This window comes from Hyperoodon ampullatus, assembly GCF_949752795.1.
Source record: "Hyperoodon ampullatus genome assembly, chromosome: 5".
Lineage (NCBI taxonomy): Eukaryota > Metazoa > Chordata > Mammalia > Artiodactyla > Ziphiidae > Hyperoodon > Hyperoodon ampullatus.
In genome coordinates, this window is record NC_136918.1 from 146,199,405 (window position 1) to 146,225,045 (window position 25,641).

The 25,641-nt window shown below is 57.3% G+C and overlaps 2 protein-coding genes across 2 annotated transcripts; both read right to left on the reverse strand.

Annotated features, from left to right (window-relative positions):
- Positions 1–324: 324 nt before the first annotated feature.
- Positions 325–11,213, reverse strand: LOC307053856 (uncharacterized protein C21orf58; the record flags this gene model as incomplete). The annotated part of the gene is made up of 6 exons (XM_079705311.1): positions 10,894–11,213; positions 8,565–8,729; positions 6,581–6,649; positions 5,568–5,679; positions 924–1,045; positions 325–375 (listed from the first exon to the last, which is right to left on the reverse strand). Exons 1-6 carry the CDS (start codon positions 10,930–10,932, stop codon positions 325–327), a joined length of 558 nt encoding a protein of 185 aa, XP_079561437.1. The 5' UTR covers positions 10,933–11,213.
- An 8,086-nt stretch (positions 11,214–19,299) lies between these two features.
- On the reverse strand, positions 19,300–24,950 carry LOC307053857 (lanosterol synthase-like; the record flags this gene model as incomplete). The annotated part of the gene is made up of 6 exons (XM_079705312.1): positions 19,300–19,629; positions 20,751–20,859; positions 22,910–23,048; positions 23,785–23,953; positions 24,418–24,592; positions 24,749–24,950. 6 exons carry the CDS (start codon positions 24,948–24,950, stop codon positions 19,479–19,481), a joined length of 945 nt encoding a protein of 314 aa, XP_079561438.1. The 3' UTR covers positions 19,300–19,478.
- Between the last annotated feature and the right edge of the window lie 691 nt (positions 24,951–25,641).

A 25,641-nucleotide genomic window follows, 5' to 3' on the forward strand; every position in this document is an offset into this window, starting at 1 on the left:
GTCTCGCCGCCAGGGCTCGGTGGGGGCCCTCACAGCCGGGCTTATACTGGGCCCTCCCCTGCTGGGCTGGACAAATGACCCACGCCTCGGGCAGCTCCCCTGGGAGGAGGGCATGGGGTCCACACCCAGCTGTGGCAACTAGGACTGAGGCTGCCAGGGTTACCTCGCACCCCCACCCCCTCCCTCGGGAGCTGGCAAGGCCTCCCCAGGCTCCTGCTGTAGCTACAGGCCTGACAGAGGGTGAGGAGGGGCGACCCAGGCCCTGGGGTCCTCCCGCCCCGCAGGTGCAGGAGGCTGGCCTGGAGCCCAGCCCGGACTTACGTGCTAAGGGCGGCCACTGAGGGACCGGCCATGTGCCACACTGTGGGCAGGAAGCTGGCAGCAGGAGGGAGGGCAGTGGCGGAGACCACCGGGGGCCACGTGGAGTAACCCGCCGGGGAGCCAGGCGTGGGGCTGGCCTGCAGCGGGGCTGGGGGCGCGTAGTGGTAATGGTGGTACACAGAGGGCGGCTTCTGCCTCTTGGCTCGCAGGGCGGCGGGGCGAGCCCACTGCGGGTCCTCAGCATGACACACACCGGGACGTTTCAGCGGGCCCCCGGCTGCTCCTGGGCTCCCCTCCCCTCCCCTCCACGTGGTTCCTGACTCAGGATGGGGTCAGGGTCAGGGCAGCGGTGGGCAGGGGTCCCAGAGGGCGTGAGGGTGGGCACAGGCTCCAGCAGAGCTCAGCCAGCTCCGGGGGCCGCTGTCGGGGCCCTGAACTGGGCAACCCGTTCCTCATCCGGGTGGGGCTGGGGGCTCTGGGGAGCTTCAAGCTGGAGCACAGAGCCGGAGCCAGAAATGCGTTTTCCAGAGCTACAGAGATGCATGGATTTCTGGAGGAGGAGCCACCAGGTCCTCTGGTCTTGGTTTGGGTGTGGAGCCTACCTGTGCGGGGAGGCGCAGGGGCGCGGGCGCCAGTGCTGATGGGGGCAGGGCTCTAAGCATCAGGTTCTGTGTGAGGATCTGGTGCATCTGCGCGCTCTGCATCAGCATCATCGCCACCATGTCTGAGGGAGGGCACGGAGGGCTCGGTCATGCACGGACGGCCGTCGCCGACCGGGCCACTCCTGCAACGGAACTCAGGGGAAGCAGACGCAGAGCTCTACGCGCAAGCGTGGAGTCCAATGGGTCTGCAGGTCCCAGGGTGTGTTCTCAGACGTGTCCTTTTGAGCCCTACGGATGGTGGAGCCTTCTTGCTACTGGATTCCTGGCGTCCGTCCGCTGGGCTGCGTGGTGGCCCCGACGGTATCCGCATCCTAATCCCCAGGACCTCTGAATGTGGTCTGATTTGGAAAAAGGGTCTTTGCAGGTATGATAAGGATCTTGAGATGAAATCACCCAGGGGAGCCCTAAACCCAAGACCAGTGTCTTCCTGAGTGACAGGCAGACGGAGCTCTGAGACAGAAGAGGAGGCAAGATGCAGAGGCGGCAGGCGGAGGCTGGAGGGGCGCCCGGAGCCCCAGGAGCTGGAGGGGCAGGAAGGACCCTCCCCAGGACCTGCCGCATCTTGAGTTTGGACCTCAGCCTCCAGACTGGGGGAAGACACTGTGCTGTCATTTTAGGCCACCGGCTTGTGGCGCTTTGTCGCAGCCACCCCAGGAAGCTAATATACATTCACCAACTTGGGACACTAGGAAACGCGCAATCTGCTCAGTGTGGGACATAAATGTTGCTTCTTTCCACAGCAACTAGGCCCTGGAAATTAGGTGGCCCTCTAGGCTCTGTTGGCCTCACCAAAGGAAAGCGAGCCTCTAAGGACCACTCACACTCGCAGCCAAGCAGATGGGGCCTACAGGCTTGGGCTGGGGCTCCCACAGGCGCTTTGGGGCTGGGGCTGCAGCAGACAGCCTCCCCCTCAGGCCGCTCTCCCGGACCTCCCTGCAGGTGTGGACTCGCCAAGCCTCCACAGTCACGTGGGCCAATTCCTTAAAACATGTCTTTCTCGCTGTATTACACACCCTGCTGGTTCTGTTTCTCTGCAGAGCCCTGACTGGCACAGGTGTCGGCACAGGGCCGGGGGGCTCTGGGGAGGGGGCCAAAGCCAGACTGCTAGTGCAGAAGCTGAGTCTGGCAGCCCCACAGGGGGCAGAGGCCCTTGAGGAGACCCACGTGGGTCTGGGCCTGGGGCAGCCCCGCCCACAGTGAGCCCTCTGAGAGGGAACCCTCCCCATCAGCCCCGCAGGGTCCCCCCCGAGTAAAATCGAGCATGAAAAGATTAGTCGACAGATGGGGGGGTAGAGAAATGGACCCACGTCTACAGCCTCACCACCAGGGCACACGTCAGTGCAGTGGGCAAACAGTCTTCAATAAAGGGCAGGGGGTCAAATAAAGGGCAGGGTATCCATGGCAAAAATAATAGCATTGATCCCTAATTCACAGCACACACAAAAATCCATTGCAGGTGGATCGTACATCTAAATGTGAAAGGCAAACAGAGCCGTAGAAGAAAATACAGAAGAACGTCTTCCTGACCTTGACGGGTAAAGACTTCTTAAACAGGACACAAAAGGTACCAACCATAAAGAGTAAAGCCTGAAAAACTGAACTTCACTAAAATTAAGAACTTCTGTTTATCCAAAGACACCATGAAGAGAGTGGAAGGGCCACAAAAAGGACTTGCTGTTTGCAATACATATGTCAAAATGACCCATTTTTAGAATACATAAAGAATTCCTAGAAACCAATAAGACAGGCAGAAAACCTGAAAGAAAAATGGGCAAAATACTTGAATGGGAACTTCACAAAAAAGCATATTCAAATGGCCAAGAATATACAAAAAGGTGAAGTGCAAATTAAAACCAGAATAAGCTACCATGACCTGCCCACCAGATTGGTGAAAATGAAAAATTCTGAAAACATCAAGTGTTGGTAAGTTGCTGTGGGCAACCAAAATTCTCCTCCCCTCCCGTGGGGTGTACATGGGTTCAGGCACTTTGGAAAACTGTCTGGCAGTATTTCCTAAGCAGCCATCCCATCCCCGGGTGTGTGCCCCACAGACACGAGCACGTCCATTCACCAGAAGGCACGCAGAGCAGCACTGCGGCACAGAAACGGAACGCCCAACCCCCCAGATGGGCCCACAGTTTGAGGGACTGAATAGCGTGGTGGCTAAAGAATGGCCCCAGCGATATCCACATCCTGATCCCAGAACCTGCGAACGTGTTCCGTTACACAGCGAAAGGGACTTGCAGATGGTGACGAAGTTAAGAATCTTGAGATGGGATGGAAGTGACCGGAGTCTCCACCCACGGATGAAGGGATAAGTAAAATGGGGTCCAGCCACACAGTGGGATATTACTCAGCCTTAAAGAGGCAGGATGCTCTGACACAGGCTACAACATGGATGGACCTTGAGGACACTATGCTCGGTGACATAAGCCAGACACAGAAAGACAAATACTGTGTGATTCCACTCTTATGAGGCATGTAGCCCAATCAAAATCAAGAAGGTGGAACACAGACTGGTGGGCGCAAGGGCCTGGGGGAGGGGGATGGGAACCTGTTCACTGGGGACAGAGTTTCAGTTTTACACGACAGAAGATTCTAAAGATCTGTTGCACAACAATGTTGAATATACTTAGCACGACTTAAACATGGTTACGATGGTCAACTTTATGTTACGTGTTTTTTACCACAATTTTTTAAATTAATTTTTTTTAAAAAGGATCTTCAGATAGGGAGATTATCTTGGATTATCTGGGTGGTCCCAATGTCATCACAGGGGTCCTTAGAAAGTGTTGGGAGAAAATAACTATCAACCTACACTTGAATATCCAGCAAAACTAGTGTTTAAGAACAAGGGGAAATAAAAAGAAAGTGAACACTAAGGCAGCTTCAAAAGCCTGTCCTGCAGGACCTTGTAAAAGACTTGTTCCCAGATGATAGGAAGGGATTCCAGGAGGACGGTCTGAGATACAATAAAGGGTGAGCTAATTCAAATGTATTTGCTGCATGACGTTATACCAGTGTCTTTTCTGTGAAGTTTTCCGAAAAGGTAGAGCTGATGTGGAGAGCGGTCGCGGGGGGTGGGGTGGGGTGGAGCTCCAGAAGCCGCGTGTCTCTCTTCATAGGAAGCAGCCCAGCAGTCCTCCAAAGGGGCTGTTGTAGTACTTTTGAGAGTCCCTATTTTTACATTCAAATATTTGATCCAGTTGGAATTTGTTTTGGTATAAGGAGTGGGGTAAGGAACGTGACTTTACTTTTCTGAATAACTAGCTACTTACTGACTGTTTCTTTTTTACCAGTGATTTTAAATGCACTTTTTAAAGACACACAGACACTTGCACGTGCACGCACACACACACACACACACACGTATGCACAGGGTATGCTGGGTTCACCTCTAGAGCCTGACAGTCACTAAAGTTCATCTGGAAAAACCGAGGAGCGTGGTGAGGAGAGACCAGCGGGCTGTCCCCTCTACACTCCAGGCCACCTTCGTGTGTGTCACGGTGAGAACAGTCCCCCTGGGGAGCTGCAGGCCGCCATGGACCAGGCCTGACACGTAGCACGTACACGGTGGTGCTACACTCCCAGGGACAGAGTTGAGAACATTCATCAGGTGATTCTACACACAAGTCAGCCTCGGACTCTCAACACCTCCCATCGTCAGGGAAACGCAAACCACAACCCCAGTGACCGATTACCGCCCCTACTAACACGGCTGACCGCACCACATGCAGGCGAGGGTGTTGAGGAACTGGACCTCTCACACATGGCAGTTTTAAGCACACACCTGCCATGATTCAGCCGTCCCAGTCCTAGATATTTACCCAGGATAAATAAAAATGTACATCCAGACTCAGACGTGAGTGTCCATGGAGCTTTTGTGGTGATAACCAAAACTAGAAACGACCCAAGTGTTCATCGACAGGTGAAAGGATAACAAACCAGTCCATCCACACAATGTAAGGTCACTGGGCAATTTCAAGGAGCCATGGTTTGCTACGCCCAACAGGAGCGATGAGTCTGAAAACAGTGCCAGAGTGAAAGAAGCCACACAGAAAAGAGTGCAAACTGTGTGATTCCACTCATACAAAAATCTAGGAGATGCAAACTGATGCAGAGTGACAAAACAGGTAGGACGGCAGGAAAAGGTGCCTGAGGTGATGCCGTGTTCACTGCCTTGACTTAGTGATGGGTTCACAGGTGTGTACAGGTGTCAAAACTATCAAATTGTACACTTTAACAGTGTGCAGTTTATTCTATGTAACCTCAATAGAGCTGTTCTAAAATTCAAGTATTTAAAATTACTTAAAGAGAAAAAGCAGTTTAACCAAGGCTTTTTTGAAGCTAATCACTGGATGAGTTGGGCTGGAACACAGTTCTTTCAAATCTGAGTCCAGGCTTCTTCCCTCAGGGATATCCATCAGTAAGGATTTTTCAAAGTGAAATTATTTTCATGTTGCTAAATACATAGCTTCAGTTGAGTAGTCAAAAGCTGGCCCTAAAAGACTACCCTGCTTACAAAACTATTTTTTCAGTAGAGAATTGTGTAAACCCATGACAACATTCGTTATGAACACTTACCTTCCTTGATGCTTCCTGACTGCTGAGTGGGGAAGGCCTGGGGAGGGGGGATCTGTGCGACGAGTGGCTGCTGAGGCAGCTGCTGGATGATGGCGGTGGGAGGTGGGGGTGCCTAGAAGAGCCAGACGACCCATTACCTGAATGTGCCCCAGGAATACTGACCTACAGAACCACCCACCACCCATCCACCCACCATCCACCCATCCATCCATCCATCCATCCAACATCCACCCACCATCCATCCATCCATACATACATACATACACCCACCATGCATCCATCCACCATCCATCCATCCATCCATCCATCCATCCACTATCCATCCACCCACCACCCACCATCCATCCACCATCCATCCATCCATCAATACACCCATCCAGGGGCTTCCCTGGTGGCACAGTGGTTGAGAATCTGCCTGCCAATGCAGGGGACACGGGTTCGAGCCCTGGTCTGGGAAGATCCCACATGCTGTGGAGCAACTAGGCCTGTGAGCCACAACTACTGAGCCTGCGCGTCTGGAGCCTGTGCTCCGCAACAACAGAGGCCGCGACAGTGAGAGGCCCGTGTACCGCAATGAAGAGTGGCCCCCACTCGCCGCAACTAGAGAAAGCCCACGCACAGAAACGAAGACCCAACACAGCCAAGAAATAAAATAAAATAAAATAAAAAATACAAAAATACACCCATCCATCCACCAGCCATCCATGGGGGACTTTAAATGAGAAACCCTAGAGGTTAAACAGATGGCTGAATAGATAAATATTTGAGTCTGGGTATCACTTAGGACATGGAATGTTATGGACTGAATGTTTGTCCCCCCTCAAATTCATATGCTGAAGCCCTAACCTCCAAAGTGACTACATTTGGAGATGAGGCCCGTGAGGAGGTGATAAAGGGAACGAGGTCGTAAGCGTGGGGCTCTAGTCTGATAGGGCTGGTGTCCTTGTAAGAAGAGAAAGAGACACCAGATGCTGTCTGCCCCGTGAGGATACAGTGAGAAGGCGGCCACCCACCAGCCAGGAGAGCACGCTCATGGGAACTGCGTTGGCTGGCACCTTCATCTGGGACGTCCAGCCTCCAGACTGTGAGAAGGTAAACGTCTGATGTTTAAGCGCCCAGACTGTGGTATTTTGTAATGGAGCCCAAGCAGAGTAAGACATGGCATTTTTCATGTTTCCCACGTTTCCCGGCTTTAGTGGGCTAAGCTCATCCCTGCTTCCATTAATTCTGCTTTAATAGAGGCATCCAAGGATCTTGGCATGGAAATACCCTCTGGCTTCCCTCCTGAGTTAAAATAATGCACAAACGTTCTGGGCGCACGCCAGGTGCTGATTCGTATTTTAATCCTCTTCCGGATGCACGAGGCCCTCCCTGTCCCTTCTCTCTCAGTTCACGGAAAGGCTGGCATAGACCAGGGTTGGCAAACTTCCTGTAAAGGGTTGGACAGTGTATCGCTCCGCTTTGTGGCCACAGGGCTTTAGTTGTAACTGCTCACCTCTTCCTTTGTAGCTGGAAAGCAGCCCCAGACATGTAAGCACTTACGAACCCTGAGATGTGTGTTTCATATCATTTTCATGTGTTACAAACTATCACTCTTCCCCTGATTCTTCCCCAAACATTTAAAAGTGTACCACCCCGGCCTTCCCTGGTGGCGCGGTGGTTGAGAGTCTGCCTGCCGATGCAGGGGACATAGGTTCGTGCCCCGGTCTGGGAGGATCCCACATGCCGCAGAGTGGCTGGGCCCGTGAGCCATGGCCGCTGAGCCTGCGCGTCCGGAGCCTGTGCTCCGCAACGGGAGAGGCCGCAACAGTGAGAGGCCCGCGTACCGCAAAAAAAAAAAAAAAACAGTGTACCACCCCTCTCGGTTCACAGGTTGTACTGACACAGGTGGCAGCCAGCTTTGGCCTGTAGCCACAGTCGGCCACCCCCCGCAGGCCACCCCCCGCCCTGCACAGACCAGCAGGCAGTCCCAGAGGTGGTGCTGTCGCAGCAGAGGGGGCCTCCTACCCCAGAGTCTCTGGGACATTCATCCTAACCACCAAGGCCCCTGCTTGCTCTCGTGGTGTCATTGGGGCTGAGACTGAAACACCCAAGCATGACTGGGCCTGAGGAACTGCAGTAAGTATGAGCACGTTGGGACTGGGGGAGCCTCCAGAACCTACACCCTCACCCCACCATTCCTGGGGCAAAGGGGGCTCTGGGGGCTCTGCTGGCACGCCCCTTCCCTCTCTGTTACCTCCACGTGGGCTGCCAGGTCCCCTCCCAGAGGATAAACGCCCTCCAGGTCACGGACCCAGCCTGTGGGCACCACCGACCTCCCTGGCCAGCCGATCCAGAACCTTCTCAACTTGGCCCCGCCCACCTCCTGCCTTGTCTTCTCCTCACGCACTCAACCCCCGAGGCCGCTGCCCGCCAGGCACCAGCTGCCCCCGGTACAATCCCTTTTGCTTAAGAAAGTCAGAGCTGCTTTCCCGTCGCTTGTAACCCAGGATGCTGAATGTAGGCGTGAGGCTCTCAGAAGTGGACCAGTCTTCCACCTTTTACAATTCTGCCCTGGAGTCTGGGGGCTAAGCTTCCCCAGTCATCATGAAGTTTCGGAAAGGAGCGGACACACTTCTTCCCCAAATTCAGGCCCTCCTGATACTGAAACCCCCTAATACTTCTGCTCCTAGCGCAAAGGTTAGGACGTGGGGCGGAGCTGGGACCCCAGGCTCTCACCTGTAATGAGGAGATAAGCACCCCCTACCACCAGCCAGTTCTCAGGGCACCTGTGAGGCCTGATGACACACATTAGCCCCGACAGAGCCAGACATGGACTGCAGCCACGGCCGCTGCTTAGCCCACGGCCCCTTCTGCGCACTTCCCTAAGGTGCTGAGAGAGGCGAGACACGGAGGTGTGGAGACACCGCCATCCCTGCTTAGGTGAGAGGTCTCTGGGGGCGTGGCACCCTCCCTGCATTGGTTCTGCCCCCCAGATTCACCACGAGGAAGACTTACTGGGTGTTGGGTGATCTGCGGTGGGTCCAGGGTGGGTGGGGCCGGGGAGGCAGCGGGGTGGACACCCACGGGGGGCACCTCTGGGGGCAGCACTGACCCACGGGCTCCTCCGTCCAGCCCCCTCCAGGCACGGGCCCGGGAGACCTCTTCCAGGAGGTGCTGTTCCTGCAACGCCAAAGCAGAGCCCGTGCTCGGAGGCAGGGAGCTGTGACACCTGGAGCGGGCTGGCGTGTCCCAGGCCCTCACCCCGCCTGGCATGACAGCGCCAGCGCACAGGCGTGTGGCCCCCCCATGGGGGAGCGGCGCCAGGACCACCTGCCACCCCTGTGCACCAGGCTCCCTCCCACCCCACCCGGGTGCATGATCAGATGGTAGGCCCAGGGCGCAGCTGGGTCAGAGTTTGAGCCAGGCCCTGGAGGCAAAACCTGAAGGCCCTTGCATGGTGCACACAGGAGAAATTGACCCCAAACGACTTTTTCCAGCCTATAGAGGATATTCCGTCTCTCCAGCATGCTTCCAGGTCGACTTGACTACAAAGCAGTGAGTTTATCACAACTATCGTTTGGACCCGAATGCACCCCTTCCCATGGTCATTCCCTGCTGCTGGTGCCTCTGGTTTGGATGAAGCCCTGGTCATCTTGGAATCCCACTTCCGGGGAAACGGGACCCTTCACACGGCATTTCCACCTCTGATCGTGTGCAACCACAGCAGTTTTTTCAGCTCACAGCCCCCTGCGAGAGCCCAGCCTCTGGGAAACAGGCGAGTTCTCCTCTCTCCATGGAGTCCGTGATCGGGGAGCGACGCCCCTCAGCTGCTCACGGCCCATCAGCTGTCCGCCCCCAAGTCACAAACATCAGAACCAGCACGGGTTCCAGAAGGGCCCCCACCTCCACTGGCCCGTGTTTGCTCTGAGCTCAGGCCACAGTTTCAGCTGCAGAGAGCTCGGGCCAAGGCTCCCTGTGGCCACATGGCCTACCCAGAGTCTCTGCAGAAGGTCCTTCCTCATCCTCAGAGCGCTCCGCAGGGCAGCCTCTGGCCCATCCTCATTTCCTGGAGGGAAGCGTGTGCTTCAGGGCTCAGCACTGCAGACCCCGGCAGCTCCCACCCCCGGGACCTGCACGCCTGTCCCAGAGAAGGAGGGAGGTGCCTGGGGACGGAGCTCGGGGGGCTGCCCTGTGGGGATTACGTGGGCAATGGTGGGGGGCACCCGGGGAGCTCAGTCTCTCGGGGGGCTCTGTCTTGCTCCGGGACAGGAGCCGGAAGTTGCAGAGTGAGGATTTCCCCCGGGGCCCGAGCACCGTGTTGCTCCTGCACCTTTGCCGGAAGGTCCCGCGGGCTCCACGGGACGCAGCGAGAGGAAGGAGGCCCTCACGGGATGGGACTGAGAGCCCAGCCTCCCGTCACCTGGAGCCACCCCGCAGCCCCAAGCTGCCTGTGGGCTGGCGTGTTCCACGGAGCCTCAGGGAACGGTTCCTGCAGTGTCCTGGACACCACGCCTCTGGTGGTCCCTGAGCTCCTTTCCTCGGGGTGCACGGGCCTGCCCCCTCCCCCCAGGCCTGCCGCCTCCCCCTAGAGCTGGCGATGCCCGGGCTGCCTGTCCTCTGGGGTCCCCACTCCCCCTCCAGGAGTCCCCACTTCCCTGGCCCATTTGTACTCTTCCATGTTCTGCGCTTGTCCTTGGTCATGTGACCTGGTTTGGGATTTTTTTTTTTTTCTATCTGGATTTGGGCCCTGGGCTCTGTCTGCTGCACTTGGGAGCTGCCTGGAACCCCCGCAGCACAAGGGGCTACGCCACATAGTAAAGAACAAGCAGTGTCTCCCCAGCACCTCGCCTAGATGTCCCTGAGCCCGGAGCCCATCACCAGGGAAAGCAGTCCTTGCCCTGGGTCCTGTGGCCTGAGCATCTGACCGCCAGCCAGGCTGGGGACGACGGGGCATCTGGTCTGGGTGCCCGAGGATGTGCAGGCTGACACGGATGGGGTAGGCCCTCCACACCCACACTGCAGAGCAAGCTCAGGGCAACATGGTCTGATGCAGGTGTGGCCACTTGCGATCCAAGCTGGGCAGCCTGGGCTGGTTATCTAACCTCTCTGTGTCTCTAGCACTCAACTGTGAAACAGGAATGATGAACGTGCCCTCCAGGGTATGCAGGCTGGATGTGATACGATATGAGTGTGTGTGTGTGTGTGTGTGTGTGTGTGTGTGTGTGTGTTAAAGACACAAAAAAGGCCTTTCCGCTCTGAAAGTAAAGAAGTTTAGAGGACAGTCTCGCCATAACCGGAGGTTGCTCCGGGGCCTGCGCAGCTTCAAGCAGCCCGGGGCTCTTACCGGGCGTGAGGTGGGGGTCCTCAGAACCCGCTTCCACATCCTCGCGCTCTTGCTTCAGTTTCTGTGAGGAGAAGAGACCAGGACGAGGACTGTGCTCCAGGCGCAGGCTCGGTGTGGGGGGCCAGGCCGGGCACCAGCGCCCAGACAGACGGGCTGGGAGCAGGAAGTGTGTGAGGTGGGCTGCGGGGCAGGCAGCCACGTGGGACCCTGAGGCCACACTCTCCATACGATGCACACACACTCCACCTTGAAACCCACAGGTCCCTGCAGGAGGCTGTATGCAGAGCTTGACCAGGCCGGCTCTGTGTCCTGACCACCCTGACTGCCCCACTGAGCCCTGGGCTGAGCAGCTACTGTCGGGGCCTGTTCTGGGGCGAGCCCTGCTGCTGCTCTGGGCAGCCGTCGGGGGCAGAAGAACAGAGCAGGCAGGTGAGGTGGGGGGAGCCGTGAGGACCCCGCAGATCCTCGGAGGAGGAGAAGGAGGCCGGCCTGAGGGCGTCCACTGGCTGCCCGCCCCAGGCCTGGCCGCGAGATGCCGCACCCTGAAACTCGGAACCCGGGAGGCCCCGAGGGGGAGTATCAGGGCACCCTGGCAGTGCTCCAGCCTGTGGGTGCGGGCCTGCCTCCTGGCTGCAGAAACTGCCAGGAGAACCTACTTGGTTCTGTACAAACACAAAGAAGAAAAACCAAGGAACCACAGTTCTTCACTACGAGGCTAAAACCGCTGAAAAGGGTTTTGCTTTGGAACTGGGCTCGTTACAGGTATAGTCTTACCTTTCAAAGCCGTGCTTCTGTAACAAGCTGTTAAAAACACGAGTGCCCAGCTGTCTTACCTTCTCCAGGAGTTTCAGGGTCAGCCGAGTCAACCGATCTGCCACCGAGGAGTCCAGCATCCCGGGGCCACAGGAGGGGACGCCACGGGCCCACTCCCTCCCCGTCTCAGTTCCCTCTGGAAGAACCGCTCAGCCAGAGAGAAGCAGCCCAACCCTGGGGTCACTGAAGGAATCCCACGCTGGGCTCTACGGCCAGAGAAGAGCGTGCGGGGCGGTGGGGGTGGGGACACACGCCCTGGACGCACAGCGTCTGGCATCGCCATGGTGGTTGCTAGGAGCCGCAGACATGGAGAGGCCCGGTTGCCAGGTTTCCACTGAGAGTCCTTCCCAGGCCCCACCTGTCCCCATGCAGGGGTTACCAGTAAACACTGCTGATCCCCAGGTGTGGCCAGGCGGGGCTCCTGGGGAAGGAAAAAGTGGGCAGCAGCTGGGGCCCGACGGTAGAGCGCAGCCCTGGCCGGGAGGACAGAGCCCAGAGGATGGGGTGGGGGAGGGGCATGGCATCCACCCCCCACGCACCACAGGGGCTGCCACCCCTGCCCTCAGCCCGCTATGGCCTCCAGGAGGACAGCAAGCCCCTGGCCTTTCCTAGGGATCCTCCCAGCCAGACGGGAGTAAAGGCCAGAACACTGGAAGACAGGGTGCGACCACCACCTCCCTGCAGACTTCAGGAAACTCTGCGTGGCACCAGGGAGCTGGCCAATGAGGTGCCTGGGGGCTTCTGGGTGGGAGCTCAAGGTGGGCTCACCCCAGAGGACATGGGGCCACCCCGAGGCACCACCCCTCAGGGTGGATGTGATTCCAGCAGGGGGACTGCCCAGCCGGGACCCATGCCCAGAGAGGGGCAGGGGCACCTGGGAGGGGGACCGTCGGTGGTTGACCCACCCGCCCGGCAGAGGGCATGTCCACAGGGCTGGCCTGGGGAGGGGGCGTGAGGGGAGGGGACGGGGTGTGCCCATCAAGGGAAAACTTTTCTAAATGATGCTTCACTTCAGTGCTTCCCGGAAGGGGAAGTTTGAGGAGTAGTATCGTGTTTTGTTTAATATTGTATCAATACCTACTGTATCTGGCATTTTGTAGGGTGTCCCTCTACTATTGGGATTTCTTTGATGATTTCTCACAATTGGACTGGGGTTATGGGTTTTGGGGAGGAAGACCACAGAGGCAAAAGGCCCTTCTCATCACATCCCATCCAGGGTGTGTGCCGTCAACATGACCTGCACTGTGGATGTTGACCTTAGTTACCTCGTGGAGGTGTGTCTATCAGGTTTCACCACTGCACAGCTACTATTTTTCTCTCCCTTTCCACACTGTCTTCTTCAGGAGGAAGTAGCTATGCACAGCCCATACATGAGGAGTGGGGGGTTATGTTTCCCTCCTGGAAGGTGAGTATCTACATATTTGGACAGCTGTTTAATTGTTAAAAATAAATTAAGAGTCAGATCCAACATTTACAGAATATCTAGAATAGCCATGGAAATGATTCTGGGGTTCCTCAGAACACAGTTTGAAAACCACTGGCCAAAGCAGTGTGGGCAAACACATGGGCCCCCCACAAAATTTTAGATGTACTGCAACATGTAAAGGTTGAGAGATTCAGGCATAGATCTGAGTCTCTGACTGCTCTTGGGAAATCCGATCCTGTGGTCTGCTAGTGTTGCCTGCCTACCCCTGGTCTACTGAGGCTACCGCCTCATGTCTGTGAGCCAAGACTGGAAGCATCACTCACCATACAAAGGGCTATGGTCCGACACAGGAGGTGGTTGAATTTCCAGGGCTCCCTGAAGATTTGTGTAAGTTCCGATTGCTTAGACTCACACGTTCACACTGAGGTTGAAAGGTGAGCTTGTGTCAGTAAAGTCACTACAGCACGTTCGTGGAGGAGCATAGTTACTGCCACTCAGTCTCCGAGAGCAGACAGGGAGCACACGGCCTGCACACAGACGCTACTGCACTGAAGGCACAGGAGTGAAGGAAACACAGAAACCCACAGTGTGTTTGCTGGACACCCCTGCACAGTTAACCCGCACCAGTGCTGCCTGATATGCCACCTTTTCTCTGGTTGCCGCTTGCAGCACTGTCATCCTACCCAGCTCTACCCCAGACAGATCTGACGCAGGGGCAAGTTTGTGGGTGTTTTCACTTCTCACACAGGGAAACCGAGACACAGCTGCTTAGGGGTTTCCTGTGTTTCTTCCTGAGTTTGTGACCCCCCCCCCCGCCATTTAGGTAACCATCACCAGTTGGTGAGAGCATCCCCCCACCCCACCCTCCGCGAGGGAATGCTCACCCAGGCAGTTACGCTACAGTAACAAGAGGTGCCAACAACACGCTTTGGATCAGTGTCAGTCAGAGCTTATCAGCTTCCAATGAGCTTGATAAGTGCAGCAGCATTTGATTGTTAATCAAAACCGTGGGCTAGGAATAAAAACCTCGCCTTGCTTCCTCATCTGGACAAACAGGCTTAAGTGGAGTCTGAAGCTAAGGAACAAACAATGATTTCACGAGACTCCAATTCCCACACGGGCCATGAATTCATAACCCACATCACATTCCCTTTCTTTTAAAAAAATTTTTTAACAGACTATCTTTTTGAGCAGTTTTAGCTTCACAGAAATTTGAACAGGAAGTACAGCACATTCCTTTTTAATAACCATTTACAATATATTTGGATTGATTTACCCAAACGTTTCAAGGCCTTAAAACTTTTCCATGTGAGAAGAGACTTTTTGCCTTTCACTGAAACAGCTCTCTCCCTCTGGTGATCTGCAACTGTGTACAATTACTGTATCATTTAAAATTGCATCCTTACAGGCCCCTTGGCAAGTTGGCCCTTTGGAGCCCCTTCCACGCTGGGGTTCCAGGGGTTGTCCTAACAGGAATACACTTGTATTCTGGGTGTGGGTTTGCCTTTCCTGCCCGCAGGGCCTCAGCCTGACCCTCTCTCATCGTTTCCCACTGCATGGAGTCCCTCCTAACACTCTTTGACGCAGGGCACTGCTTTATGGCAGAGGTGCCAGAGTGGACCCATGACAGACGCATTAAACCAGAGCCCTCGATATGGCACTGTGTCCCCAGCGGGAAGAACCCATGGGTCCAGGAGTGGCAGCACCGCCGGTGGCTTCTCGTCCCTGTAGCTCTGGGCTCCGTGGGTTGGGGGTGCCAGCCCCGATTCCCACTAACTCTGGCCACCCCCGGCACTCCGGTTCTGTGGGTCCAGGCGCCAGCGGGATCCAAGGGAGGGACTCCTAGCAACGGAATCAAGTGATTTTGCTGGCTGTCTGCGATCGTGACACGAACAGGGCCAGCATCCCAGTCGCCAAAAGGACCCCTGGAGACGAGAGTTTGGGTTCTGCCACCCCCGGGCACGGCCAGAACCCGGAGCGATTCTGGGGCAGCCCTGAGCTGGCGCACGCATGCAGTGGGGCCCGGCCTCCTGGGCTGTCCCCAGGGGCTCGCGAAGCTTGACTCAACTGGACACCGGTGCAGACTCGCCCCAGGGCGGCCTCAACCTCGCGGGAATGCGAACCGGCCTCCGCGCCAGTCCCAGCGGGGACCGACGACCCACGTGCGCAGGCCCTTCAAACCGACCAACCACAGAGAGCGCCGAGGCTGCCGCGCCCCGCTCAATGGTCCTGCCCGAAGAGGCGGGAGCGTCTGTGCGCCAATCGGAGGAACGGGTGCAGGGGCGGAGCTCCGCCGGGCCGCGCCTCCTTGAGGGCACCGCCCTGAATACGCGTGCGCGAGGGCAGGACCGCGGCCCCTGATTGGCCGCGGGCCGGGGGTGCACGCCCCGGGGCGGGGCCGAACGCGGGGCGGACCCACGTCTGCGTGACAGTTGTCGTGGGGGGAGGGTGAGCCCAGGCGATGCGGAGGAAGTGTAAATAGAGCGAAGGCGGCACCGCACCGGCCCCGCCACCTCTCGGCGACCTGCGAAGAGCCCCGAAGTAAGATGGAAGAAGATGAGCAACAGCAGCGGCGCAGAAAAATGGAGGCCGGGAGAGCGAAGGTAAACGGCAGCGCCTCCTCCCCTCGTTGTCCCGGTGTGGGCTCCACAGGGCGGGCTCCGGTGCCTGCCACCGCCCCCTGCCAGGAGCGGACGCGGCCAGGAGGGGACCGGTACCGCCGCACTCTTGCCCTTTCCGCCGACTGGGCTGGAAGCCGCCCCTTGGCCGCAAGCCGCCCCTTGGCCGCCGCCATCTTGAATCCGCCGCCCTCTGCCTGGGCCCGCCCCCGCCGTAGCCACAGCCAGTCAGCGGCCGGGGGCGCGCGGCGCTTCGCGAAGACGTCGGGCGCGGGGTACGCCGGGAATGGCGGGGTTGCGCTTGCGCCGGGCAGGGGCGGGGCCGTGGGAGGTGTCGTCCCCGCCCCCACCCCGGGATCCCGCTCCACCCCCCGCCCCGAACACCCCCGGGGAACTGCTAGAGGACGGGCGCTGTCACCACACCTGCGCTCTTGTGCACACCTACTGACACCTGCGCGTCTCCCTGTCCTCGCCCGGATTCCTGGAGGGCTTGGAGGCCGGGACTCCCTGCAGTTGGGCGACACGGGCGCTCCCCCTAGTGCTCAGCTCAGCTTCCATCCGATTAAAGCGACGTGCAGAGATCGTTTTACACGGAATTCTGCAGTTCTTTTTGCTGTAGGAGTTCGGAGTGGTGTTCCCGAGCACGGGACTTGTTCACCCTGTGGAATGCCTCCCACCGACCCACGCCCTGGTGTCGGGGCTCCTGAAACGCCTGTGCCGCCTCCTTGCTGCTTGGCGCCCAGGTAGACGGTCCTGGGCAGGTGAGGGCGGAGGGCCTCTGCCGGGGCCGCCCCCCGCGCCAGGACTGGGAGCTCCAGACGCCCGGACGGAGCCTCCTGGGAGGTGTCACGTCCCTGCGCTGCGGATGCTCCCGGGAGCTCTGTGCGGTCCCGGAGTGGGCCTTTGTTATCCACGTAGGCACCGTCCGGTACTCACTGTTCTGGGCGAGTTGTGGCGATTGAGCCGTTTGCCGACCAGACGCGGGCCCTGGAGACAGTGGAGAAAGCCTGGGCGCATGTGCTGTGCCGCCCTGGCCCACCCCATTCCGGCTGTCGGGGGGAGCCGCTGTGCAGTGCCCGCGACTATTAGGCAGAGCCCTATGAGGTTGCTGTTTGAGGTCAGACGTGGTCAGACATTGGGAATTTCACATGGATCAGCCAGCAGGGGTGTTCAGTTCCGTCCTAGTTCCTTCCCTTGAGGAAACCGCAGGGCCGCTGCATTAAAGGGAACACTCAGAACACATGGTGAGTGGTGTGAGGTGACAGGCAGAGGACAGAGCGGCCTCCTTAGGCTTCCTGTGCAGGTCAGACTTCTGACTGGGGTTTGAATAGTGAGGCTGTAGTGTGTCTTTTCCCCTTTGCATGTGCCTGGCACATAGGAAGGAGATGGAAGCGAGCCAGAGTTTAATACTCACCGTTTTCCCTGAGCTCACCGTGGTTTGTAAATGTGCCTAAATGTTGCTTGAAGGAGCATTAATGGTGATGAGAAGATTTCACCTTGGGAGAAGAAACAGATGCCTCTTGTTGGGTGACCACAGGCCAGAAACTGGGTCTGTGATACAGGAAGGGAACTCACCGACGCTTAGGTTTGATGGAGTTGGGCACAAAATAAACGAATCTGGGACTGGTTTTGAAGGCAGTGTCTGTTCTTGAGAGACAGTTTCTCTCACTTAAATTGCCTTTTGTGATTTTCCTATGTCCATGAAATCGTGCACTTCTGTTATCATTTATGCAAACATTTGATGCATTTGCTTTCATGACCAGAGTTGTCATTTGAAGGACCTTGTCCTCCTGTGAAAAGCTGACGTTAGCTATCCTACCTTTTGAATAAGGTGTTAGTGGGAGATGGTGTGTGAACAGTCTAAACCCTCAGATTTGTGGGACTGAGCAGAGCCAGGTATGCCTTCCGATGGGGACATTCTGCGGAGGCCCCTGGCGCTTTGGTGAAGCTGCGCCGTGAAAAATAGAACATCTCATTCCATAGAGGAGACTGTTAGATTGACCTGGCTTAATTAATTTTTTGCTATTTCTGTACCTTGTCTCAGAATCTATGGCAAGGAAGTTTTGGCTAGGCTATGTATTCCCCTGATTGGGGGAAAATGGGGCAAAAAGGGAGAATTTAGCTTTTCTGTATAGTTTTAAACCTTAAACATGCCTTGATTAAGCCCCCCACTCCACTGAACGGACAGCCCCTCATCTGACTAACAGGCAGCAAGTGACCCAGGGCGGCGTCACTCTACTCGCTAAGAGAGTGGTGACTGTAGATGGGGAAGCGTACCACATTTCTGGGAACAGAGTGTTGAGGCCTTCCCAGCTGTACACGTTCAGGACAGCCAACCAGAACTTCCCCCAGGAGGGGATGAACACAGCGCCACCTGTGGGGAGAGAACAGGCCCCATCACCTGCCTCTGACTGTGAACATGAGACCCTCAGGAGTCGGGTCCCCTTCAAAAGGTAGGCCTGCTAAGGATCCTCTCCCTGTCGTAAGAAGCAGGCTCCAGAACCACTCGGGACCACCCAACACCAGGGCTGCTTGATGGAACCAACGTCTTCCCCAGAACAAGCCTGTCTGGCCCCTGCCCCCGGGGAAGGAGCAGCTGGGAAGGTGAGAGGCCCAGGCGCACACGGCAGCCCCTGTCCACACGGGCCTGGAGGTGATGAGGGAGTTAACTGTGCACGCTCGGCCTTCTCCCTCCTGAGTCCATCTGGCTGTCCCGCGCTGCACTGTCCCCACGCAGCAGACGGATCTGGACTGTGGCTGTGGGGATGCTTGTGGCCCCATGTTGGAGCCACCCCCAGCAGCACTGGTCCCAAGCACAGAAAAACCATCCTGGACACGATTCACAAGGAGGCCTCACCCCAAACCCAGGTGTGCAGAAGGCAAAGAAGCCACAAAGCTACTAGGGAAGCGTGGCCTGAAGACATTCCTTCCCAGACAAGGAACCAGAAATCCGCCTTGGGATCTCACACTAGTGAGCCCAGAAGCTGACGATGGATTTGTTACAAGAGCAACACACGTGTGAAGAATGCAGGCTCATGAGAAAGCGCAGCAAGAGGCATCACCCGACGTGGCAGGTCAGGAAGTGACATGCAAGGTGCCAGGCGAAGCATGAGAAGCCCCCCAGGCAGCGGGGCTGGGTGGAAGGTGGGACATCCCAGGCAAACACAGTGGCACATGCGGAGCCCTGAAGCAGGAAGGGGCTTCGAGGTGCTGACGGGAAGCCCCTGTGTGTGAGCACAGAGCAGGGAGGGCGAGCAGACTGAGGAACGTCCGTGAGGGGAGGGCAGGCGGGCGAGACGCACCGGGCTCTGCAGAAGAGCAGTGAATATTCTCGGAGGAGCAGGAGAAGGGCCTCCCCGGGGCGGGGGGAGGGGAGTCACCCCAGGAGCCCCACAGGACGCACAGGAGAGCGAGGGTGGAGGGTGCAGGCAGAGCCCCACCAGCTGCCACCACTCTCGTGCGGCCAGGCTGCCCCCTGGGAAGGAGCACTCCCACAAGCAACGCACGAGCGTGTTGTCCGTGAGTCCTTGCCCATTTGCGAAACAAACAGAGTTATATGGTGACCTTTATTTGTGTTTTAAAAATTTACTGGCAAGGTTAGACAGTTTCCTCCTGTTCTGCTTTGACGCCTGCCTGGCTCGCGTGTTTTGCTGCATGTGAAGTGCAGGTGCACCTTTCTATTTCCCATTTTCGAGCACTCATTATGCTGAGGTAACGTGAACTCCTTATTACGTAGCACGTGCTATGCAGGGTGTACCTTTCTTGTGAAGAATATTCCGGGCTCGCACCAGGTCAGGATCGTCAGGCCCCACGCCCAGAATTCTCAAAGCCACATAGTTGAGCGCAGTCCCAAACACCGTGGACTTATCCTCGATGTGCCTACAGAAGCAGGAGACAGGTGAGAAAATGACGTCTTCCATCACTTGTAAGAAATTAAGCAACGCTTCCGTTAAATCTCCTCAGCAAATCAAGAATGACGTAACAACACGAGAAACATCCAGAACAGCCATTCTCCAGTAGGAGCTCCTGCACCTCCTTGACAACTGAACAGTTCCAACACTGCCCTCAAGTGACTTTCCTGGCGGTCCAGTGGTTAAGACTCCGTTCTCCCAATGCAGGGGGCGCAAGTTCGATCCCTAGTGGGGGAACTAAGATCCCGCATGCTGCAGAGCACGGCAAAACTTCCTCCCTCCAGGACCTGCCCGTCCCTGTCCATTTACTTCCCATGCCTAAATCAACATGACCCCAGGCAGTGGCCCATCAATAGACCCTGCATCACTACGGCCCACAGAGCAAGCTCCAGAGGCAGCATGCCAGGGCCGGCGAAGGCACTGGTGAGACCTCAAGTCTGTCCCAGGACCCAGATGGCAAAGAGCTGGGATCTGAAGCTCGAGATGCCCACGACCCCATCCAGGAGGCAAGCAGAGCTGAGCTGTCCTCCTAGGATTCTGTAAGGAAGGCTGGTGGTGTGGAGTTAGCCAGCCCAGGAGGGGCCCACATCCTGCTTGCAGGACAAGAAGCACCAGGGCTCCACAGCCAGGTGGGCAGGCAGTTGACCACCTTGGGACAGGGCCCTGCTCCCAGAGTGAGCGACACCACAGAAAGGCAGGCTGAAACATGGGGAGAACTGCCCAGCCTGCCTCTCCCTGCTGCCATCCCAGGGTCAAGGACAATTTTCTTCTGCCTTAGCGATGACAGCAAATGCTTTTCACTGTGCTATATGGGTGTCGGGAGTCTCTCAATCAGTCATGAAACTCATTACAACACAAGCTGCAGAACCGAGGCCCGCAAAGTGAACAGGCCCATTCTGAGAGCCCCAGGGAAACCCGGACCCAGCCTGCACGTAGCCTCCAGCCCACTTCCCTTCTGACAGGCTCTCCCCACCCACCCAGGGCCAGAGCTACAGTCACCCCACCCCTTGATAGGTGCATCTCCCACATAAGAACAGGTGTGCACGTGCACGTGTACACATGCAGCGACGCAGGGTTGGGCAGACTCACAGGCCCCAGCCGCCATCAGGAAGCTGCACAGACCGCAGGTACCGTGTAATCTCTTCTCTGTATCCAGCCGGCAGAGGAATGTGCGCCACGTAGCACGTGATCAGGAGGCCTGTGCGGCAGAAAAGATACTCCTCAGCAGGCACTCAGCACTGCTAAGGCCAGGCCCCATTCCTCCTGAGAACCCCAGGTAACAGGCAGCCGTCTGCTAGGGTCTCCTTCCTGTGGAAACAAGCCTGGGAAGGCTACTATTCCCGGCCCCGTCAGGGACTTTAGAACTGGGGCCCCAGGAGCAGCAGCAACAGCACATGTGACACGTATCACATGGGGTGTGCAGAGTCCCCCCAGCCACTCCAAGGTCCCACACTACTGACACGCCTACTGGGAAAGAAACACTAAACGGATCATCCCTGGATGGGGTAGTTTACTCGCTTACATTTACATTTTCCTGTTTTATTAATTTTAATAGCACACATCACTTTGCAAGATGGACAACAATAAATGTCACCCACAAAGAACCTTCTGTTCCCAGCCTAGCCCTCCTGAGCATGGTGTTCACAGGCTACCCCCCCGCCCCTCCACCCTACCCCTGGCCTAGGCTCCATCAGCCACGTGCCCACGGCACCGAGCACGTGGGGTCTCAGGCAGGCCCCAGCAACAATGTGTCACGGAATGGATGCCCAACTATGGCCAGAGGCATGAGAAGCCCTAGTAGACACACCCACACAGACACACTCTGGAAAGGCAGATAGATATGGACACAGCACAGAGGTTCACAGAAAAAAGCCCATGTCCTTTCATAACAGGTATGATGCTATCAAGACAGGGAAACACACAAGCAGGAAGCAGAGCCGGTCTTCCCCATTTTACAGGCGAAGAAACTGAGGCACAGCCCCTAAGTGGTGGGGCTGGGGCTGGAGCCCAGGAGGTCCAACCCCAGAGTCAGTGATCACCACAGTGATGCTCAATGCCACACGGGCCACACAGAGTCATGACATCCATGAGCATTTGCCAAATTAAAGCAGAAAAAGACAGGTCCAACTTCAGCCAGCCATGGAAGAACCCTGAGACGGCACCCCCAAACAGGCCAGTGTCCACCTGAGAAAGATGGTCTGTCCAGAGTCCAGAGGGAGAGAGGAAAGCCCCAACCTACAGCCTGCAGACAGCAGGTGGGGCAGCAGGCTGAGCCCAGAGCTACAGCAGCAAGCACAAACCAATGCAGTGTCCCCATGACCAATCACCCTCTGAGTGCCTGGTGTCATGCACATATGACCAAACCCAATTCCCATCATCCCCACATCACAGATGAGTCAGCCAAGGCATGGTGAAGTCCTGTCACCTTGCCCAGGGTCAGAGCAAGCCAGTGCAGTCACTGCTTCCCCATGAAGATCCCTGGGAAAAGTCTCAACAGGCTCCAGGTCAGACCAAGGGAAGAAAGCCCAAAGACTTGCCCCCAAGGACCAGGCCCCTGGGTCCCTAGTCAGGAAGATACAAAGCTGTACAGTCCAGGAGGCAGCAGGGCTTGGAGTCAAAGCAGAGATGGGAGCTTGATGGACTCCCAGTGCTACTCCCACTAAAGGAAAAGGTCCTTCTGCATAAATTCAGGGAATTTTCCGGATTACAAAGCTGAGCATGTCTTTAGAGAAACATTCCCAGGATGCAGAACAGACTTGTCTAGCCAAACCAGTTCAGTACCCAAGGGCTTCAACTGCAGTCCTCCTACGACTCACCAACCTGCACCTACAGGTCCCATCTGAGCTCTCCTGGCCAACAATTCAGGTGAGTTCACACACACAAGCTGCCTACACAGGACTTAAAAGATTCCTGCCCACCTCTGCACCTTGGCATAGGCTAGGCCCTCCACTGCTGCCCCTGCTCTGCACTGGGACTCAAGAGCCTCCCCTGGCCCCCAAAGCACCCCCTGCTTCCTTTTTCAGAACCCTAGCTAGCTGAGCCTTCACTCCCATCTCCTGGCAACGACAGCAGGACAACTCAGGCACAGGGCAACCTCCCCAGCCCTTTTCTATGTGAGCTCCCGGTTTTTCACCTGTTCACGCATTCACACCTTAAGACGTTCACCAAAGGCCTGAACCAGACCAAGCCAAGAGGCCAAGGATGTCCCAGGGTGGCCTCGCCCACAGGCCACAACAGCACCTTCCTACCTGGCAGGAGGAAGAGCGGGCCACCGTAATCACCCGCCCAGTGCCCATCCTCAGCCTGCAGTGCGGCGTAGAACGTCATCCCGTTGAGAGCCCCCTCACGGGCTGTGTGGGCTTTCGGCAAGTCCTTAAAGTAACTCCTCTGCAAAGAAGAAAAAGGAGTTGAGAGCTAAGTGGTCTGAAGCTAGGCCAGAGGAGCCCTTGGCACTTGGAGTCCAAGTCAAAGTAACAAACCTGAATTGCTTTGAAAGTTTCAGCTGTTTCAATCAAAGGCCTAAAACTCTGAGGACGGTACTGCCAATCTTAGCAAACGAATGGCTCCACATTCTCATGGTTCTGCGTTCCAACACATTTGCAAATTTCTTCATAACTTCTCCAAGACATCTTGAATAAAGCAGGTGCCCAAGTGTGTGGGGCGAGGCACTGATGCCCACCCAGACCTGGAACTCAGGCCTCCCTTGGGCAGGGGCCAAGGGATAGCACAGTGACAGGGAGACCCCATTTCTACGTCATACTCTCTAACTAACTGAATTTCTCTTATGAAATTCACTAGATCAGAAACTTCTTTTTCTGAACAAAAACGAAGTTAGAGCAGTTTCTTACACACAGCTTAGTGATAAAGGGATTGAAGCAAAGGGGCCCATTCACTTCATGCTCTATCTTTACCTCGATTAACTCTGGTAGGAAACAGCTTTGGCGACACGAGACACAGGTGCACAGTACACATCCCTTCTGTTTCACCAGAGAAAAAAACGCCCTTCACATCGAGCTGCTTAAAGCTCCCTACTGGCTGCTGGTGCCCACTGCTAAGAAGGGAGGCAGGCGGGGGTCTGGTGGCGTCCCAGACACTGCACGTGGCGAGCAGAATCAGCACTTACGGTGTCCAGGCCCAGTAAGTGAGCTTCCAGGCCAGACTGCCCCCGGCCAGGGTCTTCCTCTCCTTGGAAGTATGTCCACGTCTGCCTCCCCCTCTCATTGCTGAGTCGCCAGCGGCTGAGGTCGGTGGCAGGCTCTGTCTTATACGGTCCCCCTCTTCGGCGCAGACACCTGGAAGCGATCATGCTCAAGTGACCTGCTCGCCAGGTCAGAGGCCAGAGGCGCAACGACCTTCCCGTTTCACCCCAACGACCCGCGAGCAGACCACTGTTTGCCTTACCTTGCAAAATGAAAACCCTCTTGGCGCGCTTCTGCACCGAAACACCGCGCCATTATTTCTCCGGGAGAGCAGACACATGCCACAGGGACCGCCGCCCACGTCCCGCTCCCCAGCCCGACCGCCTGCCCCACCCGGCTCTCCCCGGCCCGGGCCCAGAGGTCCCCGGGCGACATCGCCGAAGGAGAGCGTGCCCCTCCCCGCCCCTCACCGCCCCCAGGGCCGGTGCCGCACGTCTCCACAGACCGCGGGCGGGGCCGGACGGCGCAGCAGCCTCGCTGGAAGCCCCCGACCCAGTGAGACCCCTCCGCTGCGCCCCCGATCGCGCCCTCCCTTCTCGAGGGGCGCGGGGACTCACATGCCCTCCGTCATGACCGCCGCGCGCTCCCGGTTCCCCTCAGCCTGCGCCCGCAACCGGACCAGCCACCAGCCCGCAAAGGCCTTCGCCTCTGCAGACCGGAGAACGCGATGGGAAGATGCCCGCGCAGCCAATCGGAGCGCGGTGAGGGTGGGTCCGGGGCGCGGCCGGCTAGCTCAGTGGTGGAGCGCGACCGTTGAGCGGTGGGGGCGGGGCCGGGGAACATTGAACGAAGCGGGATCGGGGGGCGGAGCGTTGAGTGGGCGGGACTGGGTGGGTAGGCGGGGCTTGGTGAGTGGGCGAGGCCGGGAGGGACGCGACTGCCAGTCACGCGTGCCGCCGGAGTCTGTCAGCCTCGGAGCGACTTGTGGGGCGAAGCGCCAGGACGAGGCCACCAGGGGACGCCTGAGACTGAATGACACTTGGGGAGGGTCCCACCCGAGGCCGGAAGGCAGGAGGTCTGGGGAGCGCCTAGTGCCCTTGAGGAAGAGCCAGAGGCCAGAGGCTGTAGGTGAGTGAGTGAGGGGAGACATGGCCGCGAGGTCCCGCGGAGGGCGCGACGCGCGGGAGAAAGGCTTCCGGGGGACAAGGGGCGCTGGCAGGCACCTGAGAGGAACTGACAGGAGAGAGCTGATGGGAGGGCAACTGACAGGAGGGGAGATGACACCAGAGAGGAGGTGGCAGGAGAGGAGAGACGGCAGGAGGGGAGAGGGCAGGAGAGGGGCTGACGGGAGGGGCAGGGCAGGCTGGGGCTGACAGGTGAGGGGCAGTGCCTCTTGAGGCAGGCTGAAGGCTTTGCTGTGGGGCTTTCGAGGTAGCGGTGCGAAGCCCTGGGAGGGAGCCACACTGGGAGAGCTTGTGCCACTCAGAGAGAGCCCTGCAGTTTTGCGGTCCCGGCGAAGTACATGTGGAAGGCCTGGACTGTAAAGGGAAGCAAGAGAAAGATGGAGAACGTGCTGAAAGGACTGGGGGTAGGTGGGTTGAGGATAAAGTGGTCGCAGGGTGTGCAGCAGGGGCCAGGGGCTCCGCGGAGTTGGAGGAAACTGTGCAGACACTGAGGTCCCAAAGGTGGCTCTGCAGGAACTCACGCACAGCCCCACCATTTCTTCATCTTCCCCACAGAAGCCCTGACATCAGGTCACAGCTTCCCCGGTTAGGTGAGTGTTTCTGTGCCCATCCCTTGAGTCCTGTCCCCATGCCAGGAACCCCAGCAAGCCACGGGGC